Source organism: Somniosus microcephalus, chromosome 1 (genome assembly GCF_052327205.1).
Source record: "Somniosus microcephalus isolate GS21.2 chromosome 1, FLI_Smic_1.0, whole genome shotgun sequence".
Classification (NCBI taxonomy): Eukaryota; Metazoa; Chordata; class Chondrichthyes; order Squaliformes; family Somniosidae; genus Somniosus; species Somniosus microcephalus.
Window position 1 is genome coordinate 84,162,121 of NC_140987.1, and position 23,178 is coordinate 84,185,298.

Here is a 23,178-nt window from a genome sequence, read left to right on the forward strand (position 1 = left end):
TGTCTGTCAGTACCTCGCAAAGTTGCTGATGTACCACTATCATTCTCCTTCTCAGTGATGGCCCCTGAGGTTCAGCATCTGTGTCCAGCTGAGCAGTGCTTGGAGAGGATTGTGCCCCTCCCCCCCCGACTCGAAGCCTCCGCAACTGTACGTGCCACCAGTGTATGCTCATGCTCTCTTGTGAATTATGAATCACCATGTGAAAACCCAACTAAGAGGGGAATTTTCGGGGGGTCAGCGGGCGAGTTTGGTGGTGGGCTGGGTGGGAAAAAAAAATTTCTGACAGCGGGTCGGGAACCCGCTGTCAACCCGCCACCATACTAGTTTCCCAGATGTTGGGTCAGTGCTGAACAGACCTGACACCAAGCGGCAGGGGAGGCAATTTAGGTCATTAAGACCTTGTTAACAGCCTGTTAAAGAGAATTTTGAGCTCACCTTAACATTTTATGAGGTTCTGCTCGGGGATTACATCAGGTAAGGAGGTCAGGAGTTGTGTCAACATGAAATGATTTCTTTACTTGACAGCTGCAAATGTGCTACAAAAGCTCCCATCTCACACTTTTCAAGCTCAGAAGCTGATGCTTACTGCATGTGGAAGACAGATTGAGCTTTATGCAGGTTGCAAGTGTTTGGAGTAAACTCTCTATCCAGTGTCACCTCATATGAAACAACCTCTCTCACCACTGACAGATCGCTTCTGTCATCTCAACTTCACCTACCATCTATTACATCAGCATTGCTGCCCTTGAAACTATTTCACCTTGGTCCTCAGAATCCCACCACAATCAGCCCCAACAGCAGCAGCACCAGGCACACCAGCAGCACCAACAACAGCACTAACCTTCTCCGCAATCAACTGATGCTGCACAGGACACAGGGCATCAGCACCTGACCACATAGCTACCCGGGGCGCCAGGGATGGCCTCACCATAGCCATATTTACTTCACTTGATGATGTACACCCTGGCTGCCACATGATGCGCCAGGTTGGCACCATCCCACATCAACACCATAATACATCCCTACAATGCCCAAGCCATTCCTTTCACACTCATCACCATTGCGAGGGGTGCCGTTATGTCTCACCATTCACTGCAACTCACTAAGCCGCTTCCAAAGGTGCACACAAATTCTGTCCAAGAACGCAAAGTGTTGAAAATAAAGATTTCAATGTTTGACAGCACATTAACAGAAACTTCACATGAACATTGACCAAAACACACAAGTGCCTACCCTTGCGTGTTGTTATGATTGAACTAGGATGAGGGTGAGTGTGAGGGGTGGCTAGTGAGATGGGGAAGTGATAATGTGGATAGAGAGGGATGGGTGGAGGTGCAAGGTAAGTTGGTGTGAGTAAGGATGTACAGGAGTAGGGTAGGGAAGGCAGAGTGATGGGGATGTGATGAGTGTCACAGCAAGATGAGGTTGAGTGTGGCTTTGCAGTAACATTTTGTGATCTACTGAGATCATTGAAAGATTTGCACCACTGCAGCCAGGTCCTCCTGACCACATCCCTGCTTGTGTCCTCCTGTGCAATGTGCAACCAGGCTGTGTTGATCTCCTGGGGAGGTCTCTTCCGCCCATTGGAAGGGAAGAGAACCTCCCCGCGTGCTGTGACTCCCTCCATAAGCATATGGAGGGAGTCATGGGAGAGCCTGGGTGCAGACGTGCACCTCTGTGCAGTGCTTGTCAGTGTTTGCAGCACCTCAATGCTGTAGAACACTGACAGCACAACTGTCAAAATAAATTTGCGCATGGTCCCTCTAAGGAAACCGGCTGATGACACGTCAAGTGACGTCATCAGATCCACTTCCTTCAGTTGGCTGGCAAATGCGCTGGGTGGGCTTAACAAGCCCAATCAACATAAAATCATTTTGAAAAGCGGGCTGGAGACAGCAGCGAGGTCGGGACCTGCCATTGATCTTGGCCACACCGGACCTGCCGAGGTAGGGGAAATCGCGGCCTAACTGTCTAAATGGACCCACTGAAGTGCGAGTATTTACGCAGAGATAATTATAATTCTGTCACCAGCGATCTGCGAGTTCCCTGTCTCTCCATCCCCGATTGAGAGCGGTGCAGATGTGCCACTTATCATCAGGGCGTCTTCCTCTACATCTATTAGCTGGACTAGTTGTGGCAGCCAACCTCCAGTCCTGTCCCTCTCCTTTGTGTTTTGCATTCTCTTCTCCTACAAGGGGCAAAATAACAGACCTTTGAGTGAGTGAAGGTCAGGTATTCCACTGATGGATGCAATGCATTCGGTAAGGGTGACTATGAGACAGATGCATTACATTGCATAAGGATTGGGGTGCGTGGCAGCGGTGGATAGATACATGGGGAGGTGAGGAAGTGCATAGAAAGTGAAGGCTGGGTAGTGCTGAATCTTAAGTGGGTGTGAGGAATGATGTGATGGCAAGACAGAGTGAGAGGGGGTGGAGTGGTACACCACAGGATGTAGGTGACTCAGAAAATGTACTCATTTTTCCTGACCAGTTAGGTCATTAAATCGCTTCCTGCTCTGTATCCAAGACTGGGGAACAATGGTCCTGCTGCTCACCTCCACAGCCACCTCCAACCACACCTTCTTGGTGAGAGCCGCAGGTTTCCTCCTCCCATTGTTGGGGAGAAGTATGTCCCTCCTGCTCTGGACTACTACACCCAGCAATAATTCCAGGGAAGCATCATTAAATCTGGATGCTGCCCTTGCTCTTTGTGAATCCATCCTAAACATCTCCTTGCTCCTCCACATTACCTTTCTGCATTGGCCCTTTAAATAGTGCAATTGAGATCGCGTCATGCAGGTGCGCATCACGCTCGCGGCGCAGCTTGGAGATGCAAAACCGAGAAGGAAAAATTTAATGATTCAATCAAGTCAAAATCAAAGACTCCAACACACTAATTTTACTTCTGGGTTTCATGCTCATAATCCACGTGCCCGCCCCCCGCTTTTGCAACCTATCATTGTATTAATATCGGGGCCTAGATTTCAATAATATGCACTCTGTTTATCTAGTTATCATTTGAATTCTCATAAAGTTTCACCTTATTTTTAGCAACAAGATACATCTCTTTCCCTCTTCCTCTCCCTCTCCAGACGGTAAGTGTTCTGAGCAGATAAGTATATGGGCTTTCCTTGGAGCTGGCAGAGCGCCAAGTTATCTGAATAGCAAATGCAACCTGTGCCAAACCTCAAAAGCCCAGAACGCCAATAATCCATATAATACTTCCCCACCAGGCTAACATAAAAATGGCCTTCATTTGCATTGTATTACTTGCATGATTACAGCCTTTTGCCAACTGACAGCCAGGTTGCCCTTCATTGTGTAATGTCTAAGTATGCAGAAGGGTCTGAAGAATTCATTGTATATATACATATAATATGTCTCTACAAAGTGGTGCATAAAGAAAATCCAATGTGATTCAACTCTAGCAAACACATGCACTTTGTAAATAGCAATAAATGTAATAAAAAAAACCCTGATGATGAATACATGTATAACTTTGCATGAATGTGTGCATGTATTTTGATTTTGACCAATTGTACAGACACTATTGAAAAGAAAGAACTTGCATTTATATAGCACCTCTCACAATGTCAAGAGATTGGAAATCCTGTGCAAATTTACTTTTTACTTTTGACATTAAAAATAATTTTCCTTGTTACTCCACATCTAGATTTCCTGTGGTGGCTTACTGCTACTCAATTAACTTTGCTTAAAATATCACAAGTAAAATGATTACCAGATGGCATGTCAACATCTTGCAGCCATTTCCCCCACTTTTGTTAGGGAAGCAATTGCAAGATGCTGAGCGATGATTGGGCTGAGTTTTAGACGAGGTGTAATAAGTTGTAGTAGTCACTATCGAATATCTTGTAATTTATTTTCAGCAACAAGCAGGAAAGTAAAGCTAGAAGGGACTTTCCAGATTCATTGCTTTACAAGTAGGTAGCATTGTGCTGCCGCATATGTGCTCAATCACATGGTGATAGAATTTGGGGAGCCCCAGTTTCTATCATGCTGCCACATGAGGAGCACAGGGAAGGGCGCTAATTATCCTGGACCAGTGTTGCACAATTCCTAGTAGCCAAATGTAGAGAAACATTGATGGAGGGAGTCCATATTCCAGCTGTGGATGGTGGATCATGTGGGAAAATCTTTGGATCGGTGTCACTTTTTGTCTGATTACGCTTCTGTGAAGTGCCTTGTGATATTTTCTTGCGTTAAAGGCACTATATAAATGCAAGCAACGTTTCCTCTAAGCTGCGCGGTTGTCTGCCGGTCCCATGCAGCCCGGGACCGGCTTCACCAATGTTAAATTTTGTGCATGCGCGAAACTGTGAGGGGTCACGCACCCCTTAAAGGAGTCACGCACTGAAAAAAAATTATGGGGAACATTGAATGCAATTATTCCAATATGGTTCCCAAAAATGTGACCTTAGATTAACTTTAACAAGTTTTTAACCAATGACTTTAGAGCTCCAGGATTAAATGCTTTTTATTTAAAGTTATGGGGACGTCTTGTTTATCTGTAGCTCTACAAAAGCTTTGTACTTTGCTTTGGCATGTGCATAGCCACTTCATCACACTTAGTTAACCCTGCCTTTAATTAAAGTAGCTTTCTGTCAAAGCAAGAAGCAGTTGTGTAATCCCTTCTAAAGACTCTAATCTCATACACTGCTTCCCAATTGTACATGGCAGTAGTTTTCACAGGAATGTCATTCAGATACTGGTGAGAATAGGAGAGGGAGCGTGGATCAAATTTATTAAGTTTGAACCTACATGCTCTATTTTTATGCCCAACCAGTCATTTTTGTAATCAGTAAAGTTTTGTAGGAGGTTTAGCTGGCATTGGAATGACCTCTTCGAGAGGAAGCTGCAGGAATGGAAAGGTCACTTCCCTCAGCCACAATAATAAGTCTCAGGATGTCCTGCACAGAATCAGCTTAGTGTGTTATCGGATGTTAGACATAGAAACTAATTCTTAATGTGTAAAAGACAATGGCTTCGATTTTCATTGAGCCGTGGAGTCGGGCTTGGAGGCGTGCGGGGGGTTAAAATCGCAAAAACTGGCGGGCGGGACCCCCCCCCGCCTGGTTCCCGACTCCGAGCAATTTTAACTCAGTCGTGTCTGATGGTCCCGACTCCGTCCCGCATCCAACAGGCGGGACTGGTCGTTAAAGCCCTTAACAACCACTAAGTGACCTCTATAATCCTATTTTGAAAGGCCCTTGCGAATTTAACCCTTTTCCCACATGAAACACGCCTGGTGGGAAACACGAATGTGAAACCTGGCAGGAACACTATTGGATTGCTGACTATCAACTGCAGGTCAACCATTAAAGAGGAGATTTGATCAGGCATGATTTGTAGGTGGCAGGACTTAGTGGCCTCAGGTTTGTGGGAAACCTTTAGAAGGCTTAACCACATCTGTGGAAGGTTGGAGTCTCACACCCATCTCCAGTGTGACCTCCTGGGAAACCCCTCTCGCCACCTTCACTCAGCGCTTCCTCAACGGAGGCATACACCTGAAGCATGGGAGCTATTTATTTCCTTCCCATCTGGGCATTAGAGGAGCTTGAGCACCAGCCGTGGCAGCAGCAGAACCAGGAAAAACAGCAGCACCAGCAACAGCAGGAGCGCCAGGCTGCTGCTCACCCACCTGAAGCTGCACAGGCCAGCGCCTGGAAGCCTGTCGGCGCAGGAGATACCCCCCAAACAGGGTCTACAGACGCAGGGTCAGCTACCTCAACATGTCTGAGTAGCAGTGCCAAAGGCGGCTCCGACTTTCGTGAGAGGTAGTGACTGACATCTGCGCAATGCTACAGCAAGACCTGCTGCCCAGAGGACCAGGTGGACAAGCATTACCAGTGGCCATCAAAGTCACCACCGCACTCAACTTTTTTGCCTCAGGCTCATTCCAGGGATCAGCAGCAGACATCAGCGGCATCTCCCAGGCGGCCGCACACACTTGCATCACGCAGGTAACCGATGCTCTCTTTGCCCTCACGCACAATCACATCCATTTCAGAAAGGATCGAGCCAGTGTCACGGCGCGAGCGGTTGGATTAGCTCATCTGGCAGGCTTTCCAAGGGTGCAAGGCTTCGTTGACTGCACACATGTGGCCCTTAGGGCACCCCATCGCAATCCAGGTATTTTTGTCAACCGCAAGGGTTTCCACTCCCTGAACGTTCAGCTGATGTGTGACCACAAGAAGGAGATTTTGCATGTTTGTGCCATGTACCCTGGCAGTTGCCATGACTCCTTCATACTGCGCTAGTCTAGTGTGCCTCCGCTATTCAGTCCGCCAGACCAACTTAACCGATAGCTACTTGGAGACAAGGGCTATCCCCTGAGGATGTGGCTAATGACGCCGTTGAGGAGGCCAGCCAACGAAGCTTCAGATGCCTGGATAGATCAGGTGGAGCCCTACAGTACTCAACAGCCAGGGCCTCCAGAATCGTCGTGGTTTGCTGTGCACTTCACAACATGGCACAGCATCGTGGCTTGCAGATTCCTGAGGACCAAGTGGCTCCTCACATATCCTCCTCAGATGAGGAGGAGTGCGAAAACGAACATCCTGCAGAGGCCCATCAACCAGCGGCAGCATTACGCAAGAACATTGCTGCCCGGGATGCAAGCAACGCACTCATCCTGGCCAGATTTGCTTAGCCTAGTCAATCAAACACTTTTGCCTTGCTGCTTCTTACCAGAGCTTTGACAATGGCCAAGAACCAGAGGATTCCTAGCACTCTGACCACCATACTGACAGTTGCAAGTATTCCTAAGGCCTCAATGTGGAAGTCCCAATAGCGAAATGACAGACGCCACAACTGCAACATTTGCCATCAGAATTTTTATGTTCAATAACGACGTGATGGCATTTTTACAATAAACACAAAATTGCACCCAAGTGACTACCCTTGTGACTATTTGTGCAGAATTTTCCTCTTACACGTGCTCCTACGTGGTGCCTCCCCTGTGGCTCCAGCAGATGTGGAGGCCCCTTGCTCACTTTCCTGCTGGTCCTGTCTCGACACCTTTGGTGGGCGTCCTCTGGGGTTGCGAGCCTGTGAGGGCTCGTCAACAGTCTGCTGCTCCTGTGGCTGTGCAGGGGTTGGTGTGGACTCCGGCGGGGCTCTGACCGAGGGCTCTGCAGTGGCATGGAAGTGTGAGCGCTTGGAGAAGAGCCCAAGGCTCAAGGATGAGGTCTGCCACCAACCTGCCTCTCATGGGTCAGGTCCCCCTCAGCGCCTGCAAGTGGCTGGAGAGCACCTTGCTGCACATCAGGGGGGCCTACTGCAATGGCAGTCCTACTCAGAAAGACTTCCACGAAGGTCTGGTTTCTCTGTTCAATAGATGCCCATCGCTCCTCAAGAGATGTCATTCTATTCTGAACAATGACCATGTGATATACCTATCAATTCCTCCAATAAAAGGCGAAGAGTTACGAAGGTGACTAAAGGTTTTTATTGACTAAATAACAGAGCCCACTCTCGTGGGTGATCCGATCCAAGCAGGAGGAATACCAGCCAGTCGCTCACCTTTATACCTGGCCTGGTGGGTGGAGCCAAGGCGGAGTCGGCAGTGGTCATCCCAGGTATAGCAGTGTGGCAAGAGGCGACCTCGTACCGTGATACAATAGTGGTCAGTGATACAGTTATAACGAACAGTGGTGAACAGTGCTAACTACTAACAGTGATACAATAGTGAACGTGGTTTACCACATTCACCCCTTGTTTAGAATTAAGTCCGGCGGGGTGAAGTGTACTACCAATTCTGGTAGGTCAGTCTGTCCGGAGGCTTCGTAAGCCTCTCCGATCGCCGCAGCGGTGGTGTTGCCTTATCCGGTGCTGGTGCCTTATCCGGTGTTGATGCTGGTGTTTGCGTGGTCGGCGAGGGCTCGTGGGGTTCCGGCATGCCGTCTACCTGGACTGAGGTTGGGGGGGGTGGTGGCGGTGTTTCCGGATCGGCTGAGGGTGCGAGGTCTCGTAGGGAGACAGTGTCCTCCCGCCCGTCTGGGTACGCCACGTAGGCGTACTGGGGGTTGGCGTGCAGGAGGTTCACCCTCTCGACCAGGGGGTCCGTTTTATGGGTCCTCACGTGTTTCCGCAGCCAGACCGGCCCCGGGGCGGTCAGCCAGGTTGGTAGAGTGGTTCCCGTAGTCGACTTCCTGGGGAAAACGAACATTCGTTCATGGGGGGTGGTGTTAGTGGCCGTGCAAAGTAATGACCGGATGGAGTGCAGCGCTGTCGGGAGGACTTCTTGCCAGCGGGAGGTTGGGAGGCCCTTAGACTTTAAGGCTAAGAGGACGGCCTTCCATACCGTCGCGTTCTCTCTTTCCACCTGACCGTTACCTCTGGGGTTGTAGCTGGTGGTCCTGCTTGCTGCAATACCTCTCTCTAGGAGGAATTGCCGGAGTTCCTCGCTCATGAAGGAGGAGCCCCGGTCGCTGTGTATATAGTTCGGGAACCCGAACAAGGCGAAGAGGGCATTCAGGCACTTAATGACCGTGCTACTGGTCATGTCGGGGCAGGGGAAGGCAAAGGGGAAACGGGAGTACTCATCAACGATGTTGAGGAAGTACACATTACGGTCAGAGGACGGGAGGGGCCCCTTAAAGTCGATGCTCAGGCGCTCGAAGGGGCGGGTGGCCTTGATCAGGCTTGCTCGGTCCGGCCTATAGAAGTGCGGTTTGCACTCCGCACAGGTCTGGCAGTTCCTGGTCATGGTCCTGACCTCCTCGATGGAGTAGGTCAGGTTGCGGGCCTTAATGAAATGGTAGAGTCTGGTGACTCCGGGGTGGCAGAGCTGGTCGTGGAGGGTCTGAAGCCTATCGATATGCGCGCTGGCGCATGTCATTCGTGAAAGGGCATCAGGGGATTCGTTCAGCTTGCCTGGCCGGTACAAGATCTCATAATCGTAGGTGGAGAGCTCGATTCTCCATCTCAAAATCTTGTCATTCTTGATTTTGCCCTTCAGCTTGTTATTAAACATGAAAGCCACCGAACGCTGGTCGGTGAGGAGGGTAAATCGTTTGCCTGCCAGGTAGTGCCTCCAGCGCCGTACTGCCTCCACGATCGCCTGGGCCTCTTTCTCGACCGACGAATGTCGGATCTCGGGGCCCTGTAGGGTCCTTGAGAAGAAGGCCACTGGCCTCCCCTCCTGGTTTAGGGTGGCGGCTAAGGCGAAGTCGGATGCGTCGCTCTCCACCTGAAAGGGGATGGACTCGTCCACTGCGTGCATCGTGGCCTTGGCTATGTCTCCCTTAATGAGGGAGAAGGCCGCGCACGCCTCCTCCGTGAGGGGGAAGGAAGTGGCTTTCAGGAGGGGTCTGGCTTTGTCCGCGTAATTGGGTACCCATTGGGCATAGTAGGCGAAAAGCCCCAGGGTTCTCCTAAGTGCTTTAGGGCAGTGGGGGAGGGGTAGCTCCATGAGGGGGCGCATTCTTTCTGGGTCGGGGCCGATGATTCCGTTCTCCACTACGCAGCCGAGGATGGCAAGGCGCGTGGTGTTAAACACGCATTTCTCCTTATTGTAGGTGAGGTTCAGCCGTTGGGCCGTACGGAGGAATTTCTCCAGATTCGCGTCATGTTCCTGCCGGTCGCGGCCGCAGATAGTGACGTTATCTAGGTAGGGGAATGTAGCCTGCAGTTCGTTCTGGTCAACCATCTGGTCCATCTCCCTTTGGAAGACCGAGACCCCATTAGTGACACCGAAGGGGACCCTAAGGAAGTGGTATAGGCGCCCATTCGCCTCGAAGGCGGTATACTGGCGGTCCTCAGGGTGGATAGGGAGTTGGTGGTAGGCCGACTTCAGGTCGATGGTCGAGAATACTTTATACTGTGCAATCTGATTGACCATGTCAGATATGCGGGGGAGGGGGTATGCGTCCAGCTGGGTATATCTGTTTATGGTCTGGCTGTAGTCGATGACCAGGCGGTTTTTATCGCCGGTCTTTACGACTACGACCTGGGCACGCCAGGGGCTGCTGCTCCCCTCGATAATGCCCTCTTTCAGGAGGCGCCGCACCTCAGAGCTAATGAAGGCTCTGTCCCCGGCGCTATACCGCCTGCTTTTGGTAGCGACGGGTTTGCAGTCAGGGGTAAGGTTAGCAAACAGAGAGGGTGGCGGGACCTTGAGGGTGGAGAGGCTGCAGGTGTTACGCGGTGGGCGGTTTAACGTTTGCTGGTTGTTGACTGTGAGTGGGGGGAGGGGTCCACCGTATGCTAGGGTTACGCTTTGGAGGTGGGATTGGAAGTCCAGCCCTAGTAGGACGGCAGCGCAGAGATGGGGGAGGACGAGGAGTTTAAAGTTTTTATACTCCGTGCCCTTAACCGACAGGGTCACGACACAGTAGCCGCTGATGTCCGTGGCGTGGGACCTCGATGCCATCGAGATTCGGCTGCGCGTTGGTAGGACAGAGAGGGAGTAGTGGCTCACCGTGTCTGGGTGGATGAAGCTCTCCGTGCTTCCGCTGTCGAACAGGCAGGTCGTGGCGTGGCCGTTCACTTTGATGTCCATCATTGACTTGGACAGATGGTGCGGGCGGGCTTGGTCCAGGGTGACGGAAGCTAGTGTGTAGCCGAGCGAGTCGTTGTCATCTGCGGGCGAGGCGGTCGGGCGTGGTGAGTAAAATGGCGTCTCCCACGAGGTAGGGCCCCATGAGGCACTATTGGGGTCGGTTGCCTTAATCAAAGATGGCCGCCCCCATGACTCATGTGTGGGGATGCTGGCCTCAGTTGCCCTAAACAAAGATGGCCGCCCCCATGACTCATGTGTGGGGATGCTGGCCTCAGTTGCCCTAAACGAAGATGGCCGCCCCCATAGTTCGCATGCGGCACTGCTGGCCTCTGAGGATCCGCTCCTGCAGGCCTTGGAGAAGTGGCCTTTCTTCAGGCAGGTTTTACATATGGAGTTCTTGGCTGGGCAGCGCGACCTCGGGTGCTTCTCCTGGCCACAAAAAAAACAGCCGGCGGCCCGATCGCGGATGCCCGATGTCGGGGCCGGTGCCGGGGGTGGCGGGGCCGGTCGGGTCCGGGACGCCGACGCAGAGGTAGGTCCCGGGGGCGGCGCTGGGAAGGGTGCTGTGGTAGGGGTCGGGCCCGAGTCCCAGGGTCGCGAGCAGTACCTGGTGAATGCTTCCTGATCTTGGTGGGCCACTTCCAGGGAGATAGCGAGGGCTTCAGCTTTTTCCATGCTGAGGTCTTTAGCTTCCAGCAGTCTTTGCCGTGAGTACTCGGACCGTAGGCCTTTCAGGAATGCGTCGCGGATATTATCTTCAGTATTTTCGGCTGCCGACACCGATTTAAACTCACAGTTCCTGGCGAGTGCATATAGCGCCTGTGAGAATTCGGCTACTGATTCTCCTGGCTGTTGCGGCCGTGATCTTAGGAGGTGCCTAGCGTACATGTAGTTTACCGGGGTCCGGTACTTCTGTTTCAGCAGGTTGATGGCGGTCTCGTAGGTAGTCATGTCCTCGATGAGAGTGTATACTCTCGGGCTCAGTTGTGCCTGCAGGACACTTAGTTTGGATGCCTGAGGGACGCTGGATTCTCTCAGGTATGATTCGAAGCAGACCAGCCAGTGTTTAAAGTCTGCGGCTGAGTTTGCTGCTCGTGGGTTCAGGTCCAGGTACGGCGGTCTGAGGGCTCGCAGCCAAGCTGGCTGGTGTGGCTGTGCTCCTGGGAGCTGCGCTGGTGGCTCCTCCGCCGGTTGTGACTCGTTGTTGGACATCATTAAATTTAGTCAATAAAATTGATATACCTATCAATTCCTCCAATAAAAGGCGAAGAGTTACGAAGGTGACTAAAGGTTTTTATTGACTAAATAACAGAGCCCACTCTCGTGGGTGATCCGATCCAAGCAGGAGGAATACCAGCCAGTCGCTCACCTTTATACCTGGCCTGGTGGGTGGAGCCAAGGCGGAGTCGGCAGTGGTCATCCCAGGTATAGCAGTGTGGCAAGAGGCGACCTCGTACCGTGATACAATAGTGGTCAGTGATACAGTTATAACGAACAGTGGTGAACAGTGCTAACTACTAACAGTGATACAATAGTGAACGTGGTTTACCACACCATGTTTTCCATACCCTGGCAACTAAGCTCCTCCATGGCCGTAGCCACCCTCTCCTCTACCGTAGCCATCCTCTCCTCTACGGTAGCCAGCCTTACCATGGAGGTAGCAATCCTTTCCACGGAGGTAGCCATCCTTTCTGTGGTCATGCGTTTATGCGCCAATGACATCACAAAGGCTCTGCTCATGTTCGCTATGGACTCCTGCATTCACTCCACACTCGCAGCGACCCTAGAGACAAAACCTACCAGAGACTCGTGCATCTGTGCCTGGAGCTCCATCACCTCTTATCTTATGGATGGACCCAGAGGCAGAGGGTCGACATGCTGCTGAGCCGAGCTGGCAGAGTCCTGCGCCCTCCGACTAGGACTCTCCACTGCTGTCCCTGTCTCCACAATCTGCTGATGCTCACTTGTGAGCTGTGATACACCAGGTGACAACACTGCTCTATGTCCCAAAAGTCCCACCGAGGTGTGAGTGTCTGCGCTGGTGCAGGGTGCACTGAATTCTGCTGACGCTGCGCCCTCAGAGGTTGCAGCTTCCTCTGAGGAGTCTGCCTGCTCAGCCTCTTCTTCCTGGCTAGGGGGGATGGATGCTTGTGATGGGTCCTGTGGGGGAGTAAAGGAAAGAGTCAGAGATGTGATGCAAAGGCTACATGCACATAGGTTTTTGCAGATGCTCATAAGTCCATCTGTTACAGCTTCATAATCATTATCAGCGACTCATGCAATGTCAAAGAGAGAGATGGGAAACTTTTCTGTCACCAGCTTGCTGTGTTACACCCGCCTGTCCATCCCCCATGCGCGAATCATCCTCTATTCCCATTATTTCCAGGACGGCCTCCTCCCAGGGGGTCAGGTGGGCTACTGAGGCTGTCCCTCCTCCTGTCCTGGCTCACTCTCTTTTGTTGTGAGCTCTCTTTTCCTGCAATGAGGGAGACAAGTGGAGGTTGAGTGAGAATGAAGGAGTGAGTGTAGAGATTGCATAGCATAGATACTTAGAAGGAGACAAAGATGGAGTGAGGTTGCAAGACCAAGGGCCCTCCCTGTGTGTTGTCAGTTGTGTTCAAAGCATTAGAGTGATAGGGAGTGTGAGGGCTGCATGGTAGAATAGTTATCTGAATGTGAGCATAGAGAGAGAGGGAATGGGTAAGGGTGCATGGATGTCAGTGTCAAGTGGGATGTGGAGGAAGAGATTGCTAAAGCTGAGTGCTGGTGAGGCGAGACAATGGGGATCAGATTGAGGGTGATGGGAAATTCATACTCACTTTTCCAGTGCGCTGAAGGTCATGAAATCTTTTCCTGCACTGTATCCAGGTTCTAAGGGTGACTCCCAAGGAGTTGACCTCCTCAGCCACCTGCATCCACACTGCCTTGGTCTGAGTGGGAGGCCTCTTCCTCCCTGATGAAGGGAAGAGCACCTCCCTGTTGGCCCTAGCCCCATCCTCCAGTGCCACCTCGTCAAAGCGAGGAGCTGATCTGGCCCTCCCGCTTGTCATATTTGCTGCAGCTCCCTCACACTGCACAGTCAAGAAGCTTGGCAGTCTGCAGAAGAAGCAAGGCTTGCTGTGGACCTTAAATGCAGCAGCAATGATGACGTCATCGGAGGGGACTTTCAGTCATGAAAAACCAATTCAGTTAAAATTGCATCAATCTCCCACAACCATTTAGATTCGTGTGGGAAACACGAAATTCGGATAACACGACACCATCCCGCACCTGAGTTAAAATCCCCCCCCAATGGATAAGTCTATGATTATAGGACTGTAACTGATGCCACTGGTATTTGATAATAAAAATAACTGCTTTTGGAACTCCCATTTCTGGTCAGGAATATAATTCGTGTAGGAAAAGGAAGGAATGGGAACTCCCTTGCTTGGAAATTTTGCAGGCAGCCTTTAGGGCTAGCCAAACTCGAGGGGCATTTTTTTTTCTTTATTCATTCATGGGATGTGGGCATCACTGGCAAGACCAGCATTTATTGCCCAGCCCTAGTTGCCCTTGAGAAGGTAGTGGTGAGCCACCTTCTTGACAACTGAGTGGCTTGGTAAGCCATTTCAGAGGGGCAGTTAAGAGTCAACCACATTGCTGTGGGTCTGGAGTCACATATAGGCCAGGCCAGGTAAGGACGGCAGATTTCCTTCCCTAAAGGACATTAGTGAACCAGATGGGTTTTTACGACAATTCGGTAGTTTCATGGTCACTATTACTGATACTAGATTTTTATTCCAGGTTTATTTAATCAACTGAATTTAAATTCCCCACCCATCATTAGTCCAGGCCTCTGGATTACTAGTCCAGTAACATAACCACTCTGCTACCTTTCCACGGGGTATAGGGAGTTTCAAGCCACGTTTGAAGCTGAATGGCATCCAATAGAGAACAGCTGCTGCTTTAAAAAAAATGGAAATTGCAGGTATTATTTATCACCTTCCTTTTTAAGTAAAGTACGTCATTCCCACATTTTTTTAACCTTATTTTCAAACTCACTAATTCAGCCTGTCATCATTTATCGGCCAAAGTAAGTAGGGAGACAGCAAGCAAACCACTGTGTTAGGTGGTTATAGAAAGCTAGGATGGGTCAGCATGGAGTCTGTCATGCTTTCTTCTTTCTGCTGGATCACCAAAGCCGTGCTTGCTTCAATGCGACAGTTTTCTGTGGGGTACTTGCGTCTGGATGCAGTGACCACTGACTCAATTTTAGTACTGGTAAGTTGTATGGTCTGCTCAATAATGATCCTGGTGCCATTGATTATACCTGTTTTGTTCAGTCATGGTGGGGTTGTGGACGCATGTCATGAGCCATGTGTGGAGGGGGTATCCTTTGTCCCCCAGCAGTCATCCTGGCACAGTATAAGGATCAAATATTGGGGGGATGGTTAAGTGTCACAGGATAAATACATTACAACCTGGGCACCTTGCACAAACTTGCATGCTGTTTTTTTCATCAGAGACTAGCTGGGTGGAGTGGTAGCCCTTCCTATTCACAAATGCTGCTGGCTGGTGTTCTGGCATCCTGATGAAAACATGTATGCAGTTAATGCCTGGATGCAAGGGAAGCCAGTCACAGCAGAAAATTCCCGATCTCTCTCATGTTGACTCTTGAGGTCAATGGGGAAGGTGATGTACTGGTTAACCCTAGGCATTAGTGATCTGCTTAATACAGCTGTGTACTGCAGAGTGGGAGATGGCCCCTGTAGAAGACTGGAAGGAGCCAGGGGCAAAGTAGTTAAGGACTGTGGTGACTTTGAGAGGCACTGACATTTTCACTTGGACTCCGGCTATTTTGAGTGTGACCCAGATAATTTGTAGGTCAACTTCCTTACTCGCATTGTGAATTCTCAGACTATCCAGTTCTTGGCTGTTGGAGTCTGAATCCGAATTCTGTTCATCTGAACTCTTCTCAGTCACCTTGTGTACCTTGCTGTGCTTTTCCTGCGGGGACTTTTTTTTGTTGCTGGTCTTCTTTCCTGACCGGCATACTTTAGCTATGTGACCAATCTTGCCACATTTTCTACATTCCTGGTTTTTAAACCAGCATTGGTTCTGGCCGTGTGTTGTCTTCCCACAACGATAACATTTCGTTGTACCCGAAGTCATTTGATCCACGCTGAGTACTGCTGCCTTCAGCTGCATTTCCGCTGTGCCTCTCGCTGCGGCTTCGTGCGATGCTGCAATAAGGACAGCCTTATCAAGTGTAAGATCGTTCTCTTCAAGCAGTCGCTTTTGTGTTCCTTCCTTCGACAACCCGCACACGAACTTGTCTCTCAATGCCTCTGTCAGATTTTCCCCAAACTGACAGTATTTCGCTAGTCTACGTAGTTCAACCAAATATTCCGCGTTGCTTTCCTCTTTCCGTTGCGTTCTCGCATAAAATTTGAATCGTTCCGCCAACATCAGTGGTGTGGGGTTCAAATGATCCTTCAGGACAGCAACAATATTAGCGAACGCCTGATCCGCCGGTTTAGCCGGTGATAGAAGATGCTTCAATAGCCCGTATGTCTTCGCCCCCATTGAGTTTAGTAAGGTTATAGCTTTATCATCATCTTCTATTTTATTGGCCTCACAATATATCTCGATGCGTTCTACATACGTGGCCCAATCTTCTACCTCGGAATCGAAATTGTTGATGTTACCACGCTTAGGCATCTTCACAATCTTTCTAAGAAACAACAACGAAGTTTTCCTTTAACTTTTTTTTTCTAAAATGGCGGTTTCCCACGCTGATCTTCTTCCCCGCCCACTTTCAAGATGGCGGTTTCGCGCTTGTCTTCTTCCCCGCCTAACTGGCGGCTTCCCACGTTTCTTCCTCTGGTGGGAGGGGTAAGCTTTGCCCTCGGGCGACGACCGCTGGTTTACAGGGTTTGCAGCCTGCGCGCCGGCTTCAGTTTATTCTGAAGCGCGCACGAGAACAGCCGATCGCGTTCCCTTTTTCGGCAGGGGCAACCGGCGCTGGGGACAACCAGTTGGCGTCGGACAGCTCCAGCTCCCGGTCCTTCACGGCAGCCGCTGTAAGCCGCTGGCCGGAACCTCGCTCGGCCCCGCTCCCCCCTCGCTCGGGCTCTGTCTCTCCCGCTCGCCGGCACGGTCTCGCTCGCTCTCTCTCTCGGGCTCCATCTCTCCCGCTCGCTCGGCTCTCCCAGACCTCCCGCAGTCCGGTCCTTTCCTCCCCCGGCTGCGGCCGAGTCCCTCGCGGTTTATTTATTTATTTATTGCCTCCGCGCCTTATGATCCCGGTCACAGCGCCTCGCGGCTTCGGTAGGTGCCCGGCCTTTTACCCGCTGCGTTCCCGCTTGTAGTCCAGTCTCTCACACCGGCTGCGTTCCCTGCACCGCGGCTGCCGTGCCCTACGCTGCCCCAGTCTCAGCGCCTCTGGCCCCGACTTCTGTCCGGCTCCTTTCCCCTGGCCGTGGTCGAGTTCACCACCCTTATCCTCCGTTTCTTTTTTATTTTTCCCCCTACTCACAGTCAACGTGGCCGACTTGCTTCTCGTGGCTGATCGGCTCACTCACTACCGTGACAGAAGGGACGATCACTGCCTGTTGCTGATGGAAGGCCTCGTGTCAGAATTCTTCCTTCTTCCTTGCTCTGCAGACTCGAGTCTTCTCTCAGCAGAACGACGAGGGCGGATGCCTCTTCTCGACGCTTGTTAACTGCTTCGGATGTATCGCTGCCGCAGGGTAAGATCGAACTCGTCGCCACTGTAAAGTCTGTGTGCTGTATAGCGAATTAATACACAGACTACAAGAGTAAACTTTAACAGGACTTTACTATTCGAAGGTCAGGGCGAATCTGCCCAATCACTCATTACACAGCACTTATATACCGGTGTGGTCACCACCGGTATTACAGTATACAGCAGCCAAAATAAAGTAGTGCAACACCTAAAATAGTTCTCTTAAAGGTGGACGGTTACATACAATAGTTCTCTTAAAGGTAGAACGGTTACATACACAACAAGTGTCCCTTTAAAAAATGCTTCAGTGGCTCTGAGATACCAATCCCAATAGGTTTTACTGGCAGGTTGGACACTGGGCGGGACTTCAGTGATTTTGCATTAAAATGGCGTTGCGGTCCTAATTTCATCACAGGACCCCGACTTGCATGAATTCACGAAGCCCTGCCTGTCAAGCTTCTTGGGAGTGTCAGACATTCAATTTGATTTAAAATTGTGGCTAATTTTGATGAATGTCATTCTGAAAAATTAACATAGCTCACCATGTTTAAATGAATTTGCAAACTGTCATTGTTACTGTTCATATAAATGTCACTCTGAACATTCTACAATTTTGAGAGCCCTGATCTATTTTCTGCTCTTTCTCTGTACGTTTTATTAAAACAAAATATTAGGCCTATAGGATAAGGAATGGAAATACAATTTGTGATTTTCAGAATATCACTTGAAACCAATGGGAGTGTGATTCCCATTTGTTGAGCTCATGATCTCAGTTGAGCTTCCTGGAGGTGCTGAGGAGAAGTTTGATGGTTCCCCATCGGAGTGAAAATTGGTCAACATTTCACACGCCATCTAGTGGTTAGTTCAAAATCAGCATTGGCAGTAACTTTCAGCATACTTTGTTCTGGATCAATGCTAGGTGTAGAGGAAACTACCAGAAGGGAGAGAGAAGCAATTTAGGAGAAATGTGCACCTGGTAGAATTTGTGAGTGTGTCACCTGCTACTTTTTCACTATCAAAATACAAATGTCACGATACACTTTTGTTGAATTATCATTCTTCCAATTCTACCCACCCAGAAGAAACTATGGTTATCCTGTATGTGTATCACCATAAACTTTACTTCAATTACTTAATTTGTGTTTTGTGCTATTTCAGATGTGAAAATGTTCGTGTATACAAGTTGGGTCTCTTAGCAGGTTTTTGGTGGGCTCTAGCTCTACTCTGCTGGATCAGTGATAACCTTTTCTGTGAACTTTGGTCTGCATTCAACTTTCCATACCTACACTGTGTCTGGTGAGTTACACACTAACAAAATTATGATTTGAAGCAATGCTAATAATTCTGCCTCATTAATTTATTCTCTACATTGCATTAAAATAAGACTGTCATCAAATTGGAGCAAATAACCGGACTATATCCCTTTAAAAGTTTTATTTGTACTGGTCTCATGAGCCATGTGACCCTCCTTGTTGTGCTGTTATGTAAGTACTGCAAATATAGAGTGATCTTTAGTTCTTTTTGGCATACTGGATAGTATCTTGCTGTTCTGCTCCTATAGAAAAAGTCACCAACACATTCTCCATTTTCCTGAGATGTCATGATTGATCAAGAGGCACTAAGTTGTGTCCACTTAGATGGGGCCTCTAAATTAACATTCTGGACAGACTACAGTTGTAGTTCTTGTCTCTGTTGCTCATGTTAGTGGGAATAGGACTTAGCGTATTGGAGCACGCATACAATTTCTGGGCACATAAAGAGACATGACAACGGTCAAAGATCCAACGATATCCCAGCAAGGGAAATTCCTCTACTCTTCAAAATTTAGGTGAAGGAAATTTGCAGTTTTCCTGAAACACTTATTGGCATGATTTTTGATTTTCCAACAGCCTGTATTGATCAACTAGTCTAGATCCTTTTGGAAAAAGTTAGAGAGATAACAGAGCAAGTACAGAGGCAGGAAAAAGGGGACGAGGAGGAAAGAACAAAAGGGAAAGTCTATGAAAAGATGAAAGGCAGGAGAGATTAAAACATAGAAACATAGAAGATAGGAGCAGGAGTAGGCCATTTAGCCCCTCGAGCCTGTTCCGCCATTTAATGAGATCATGGCTGATCATCCAAATTCAGTACCCTGTCCCTGCTTTCTCCCCATACCCCTTGATCCCTTTAGCCTTAAGAAATATATCTAACTCCTTCTTGAATATATTTAATGATGAATTGGCCTCAACTGCCTTCTGTGGTAGAGAATTCCACAGGTTCACCAATCTCTGGGTGAAGAAATTCCTCCTCATCTCAGTCCTAAATGGCTTACCCCTTATCTTTAGACTGTGACCCCTGGTTCTGGACTCCCCTGCCATCGGGAATATCCTTCCTGCATCTAGTCTGTCTAGTCCTGTTAGAATTGTATAAGTTTCAATGAGATCCCCTCTCATTCTTCTAAACTCCAGTGAGTATAAGCCCAATCAACCCAATCTCTCCTCATACGTCATTCCTGCCATCCAAGGTATCAGTCTGGTGAACCTTCGCTGCACTCCCTCCATGCAAGAACATCATTCCTCAGATAAGGCAGCCAAAACTGCACACAATACTCAAGGTGTGGTCTCACCAAGGCCCTGTACAACTGCAACAAGACATCCTTGCTCCTGTATTCGAATCCTCGCTATGAAGGCCAACACACCATTTGCCTTCTTAACCGCCTGCTGCACCTGCATGCTTACCTTCAGCGACTGGTGCACAAGGACACCCAGGTCTCGTTGCACTTCCCTTTCTCCCAATCTATTGCCGTTCAGATAATAATCTGCCTTCCTGTTTTTGCCACCAAAGTGGATAACCTCGCATTTATCCACATTATACTGCATCTACCATGCATCTGCCCAATCACCCAACCTGTCCAAATCATACTAGAGTTTCTGTGCATCCTCCTCACAGCACACACGCCCACCCAGCTTTGTGTCGTCTGCAAACTTGGAGATATTACATCTAGTTCCCTCGTCTAGATCATTAATATATATTGTGAATAGCTGGGGTCCAAGGACCGATCCCTGCGGTACCCCACTAGTCACTGCCTGCCACTCGGAAAAAGACCCATTTATTCCAACTCTTTGCTTCCTTTTGATTATATGAGTTACTGTACCAGACCTTAATTCAGCACAAAGAATTAATAAGTTGCATGCTTCGATGGTGGACCCACTGTACAAAAGCATAGTTTACAACAGTAGCAAATTTAGAAATTACTGAAAAGGAATGTGAATGCTGAAGGCAAGAAATTTTTTTCAAACAGAGATCTGGGTGCATGCCTTCCCCCAGACATTTTGATTTTTGACACTTTCCTTTGTGAACTTTCTGGTATTTTGGGACATCCAATAATTCTGACTTTCAAGTCAAATATAATTTCTCCTGGAAGGATGAAAAATATATTAAATATGAAAATAACCATAGTTGTATGGATTTGAATACAAATATGCAGGATAAAGTTAAAACGAACGAATCAAAATCCTGTGTTAAAATAGTGGATGGAGAAATGTCAATGAACAAGCTAAACATTAATGGATTATTGTTGGCAATAGTAATTCATAGCCCATGTTGTCCTTTTGAACCTTGAAAACTGAAGCAAAGAGAGAGATTAGGAAGGTGTGAGGGATTATTTGTGGTCAATGTAAAGGAAGCAGCAAAGGCTTTTATAAAATTTAAATGAATACTCAAAGAAATGGCATTATAAACTAAAGGGTACAATTCTAAAGGGGGTACATGAACAGAGTATATGGGGGTATATGTGCACAAATCGTTGAAGCTGACAGGGCAGGTTGAGAAAGAGGTTAAAAAAGCTTACGGGATCCTGGGCTTCATAACTAGAGGCATAGAGTACAAAAGCAAGGAAGTTATGATGAACCTTTATAAAACACTGTCCGACCTCAACTGGAGTACTGTGTCCAACTCTGGCACCGCACTTTAGGAAGGATGTGAAGGCCTTGGAGAGGGTGCAGAAAAGATTTTACAGGAATGGTTCCAGGGATGAGAGACTTCAGTTACGTGGATAGACTGGAGAAGCTGGGGTTGGTCTCCTTAGAGCAGAGAAGGTTCAGAGGAGATTTGATAGAAGTGTTCAAAATCATGAGGGGTCTAGACAGAGTAGATAGAAAGAAACTGTTCCCATTGGTCGAGAACCAGAGGTGATTGGCAGAAGAACCAAAGGCGACATGAGGAAAAACTTTTTTATGCAGCGAGTGGTTAGGATCTGGAATGCACTGCCTGAGAGGGTGGTGGAGGCAGATTCAATCATGGCTTTCTAAAGGGAATTGGATAAGTACCTGAAAGAAAAAAATTGCAGGGCTATGGGGAAAGGGCGGGGGAGTGGGACTAGCTGAATTGCTCTTGCAGAGAGCCGGCACGGGCTCGACGGGCGAATAGCCTCCTTCTGTGCTGTAACCATTCTATAATTCTATGACTTAAATATGAAAGGGGCATCGTGTATTTAAAAGTTAAGGACTGGCAAAGGTATTAAGATTTTGTAAAGGAAAGTAAAAATAGGGCTTTAGGACGACTTGAGCAGGAGGTGAAAGGGTCACTACTGGAGATAAATATTGAAAAAGAAACTGGGGGAGAAATTGGGTGAGTAGCGCCACCTGTTAGCGCCTAAAGAGGCAGTCAGTGGCTGTAGCGCTACTGGCTGCGTCTCCCGCGATATTCAGTAGGGGCGCTAATGGTGGCGTTAGGCTTTTGCGCTGCGCTGCCACCGATGACGTCATCGGTGTGCGCAGCGCCCCATTCGTGCCCCGTTCGCGATATTTGGTAGCGAACGCCGCAGTTTCGCCGCTCGCTACCTGCGCCTGGTTCACGGGGCCTTACTGTGCCGGCAGCGGCGCAAGTTAAGGTGGAGGTGCGGTGCGGCCGCTTTTTCGGCGGCCGCCTGCCAGCACCTCCGTCCCCGGCCTCCTAACTCCCCCCCCCCCCCCCCCCCCGCGGCATTGCCGGCTGTTTCCCGAGAGCCCGGCACTTCTCCTTGGTGCCGGGCTCATTTGCCGGCACTCGCGATCGGGGATCGCGCTGTTGCAGGCACCTCCCCCTTAACAGTGGGAGGAAGGCCTGCAGTACCGCAGCACGTTGCGCTGCGATAATCAGTTTCAGCGCCCTAAGAGGGACGCGGAGCGCCTCGAGCCTCGCCCCGTCTCCCTCGAGCCGCACTGAAACTGAATTTCTGGCGATCGGAATTACTCCGATCGCTGCGCTAAATCCTGCGCTCAGGCGACTTTTGCGCCACTTTGGCGCCCCAACCCAATTTCTAGGCCACTGTATTTTAAAAAAGCCAGATCCCAATTGTATATATTCCAGAATACTGACGGGAAAGATAGGGGTCATTAACCTTGTGATATGGGTTGGTAATTGGTTGGGTAGTAGGAGATAGAGTGTAGTGCTAAGGGGTTTGTTCTCTAATTGGCAGGATGTGACAAATGGGGCTGGATTTTCACTCAGGAGTCGGGTTGGAGGCGGGACTACAACTTTCGGGGTTGTAGTCCCGCCTCCATCGAGATGCGGCCAATCCACGCGATTTTAACTTGATTGACCTTGTTGAGCCCGCCCAGCGGGCCCAGCAGGCCAATTAATGGCCACCCGGCAACAGGTGTCATCACAGACTGATATTTCATCTGTCGAGGTTTTGACAGATGAAATATCAGCGTTTCACAGCTGTTTGAAGCTGTCAAACACAGTCCTTCTCCACAGACTTAGTTAGAAATCTCTCCTGCACAGAAAGCTGAAGGCTGTCATTTTTGACAGTTCGCAGCCATTCTGCTTTCTGTGCTGGTGAGATGAGGGACTTCCGAGACCTAAAGGAAGGAAGGCTGAAAAGGTAAGAAAAGGTAATTTAAACTTCTTTAAACACTTTAGACACACCAAACACACTTACCTTTGCACTCATGCACACATCACTC

The 23,178-nt window shown here is 49.3% G+C and overlaps 1 protein-coding gene across 2 annotated transcripts in view; it reads left to right on the top strand.

Moving 5' to 3' along the window:
• The window catches only part of acer2 (alkaline ceramidase 2), a 107,346-nt gene that overhangs the window by 71,097 nt on the left and 13,071 nt on the right, over nucleotides 1-23,178 (top strand). For both annotated transcript variants that reach the window (XM_085983937.1, XM_085983940.1), the window contains one exon: nucleotides 18,410-18,547. In XM_085983937.1, coding sequence (XP_085840063.1) covers nucleotides 18,410-18,547 — 138 coding nt within the window. The remainder of the gene's footprint in view (nucleotides 1-18,409; nucleotides 18,548-23,178) is intronic.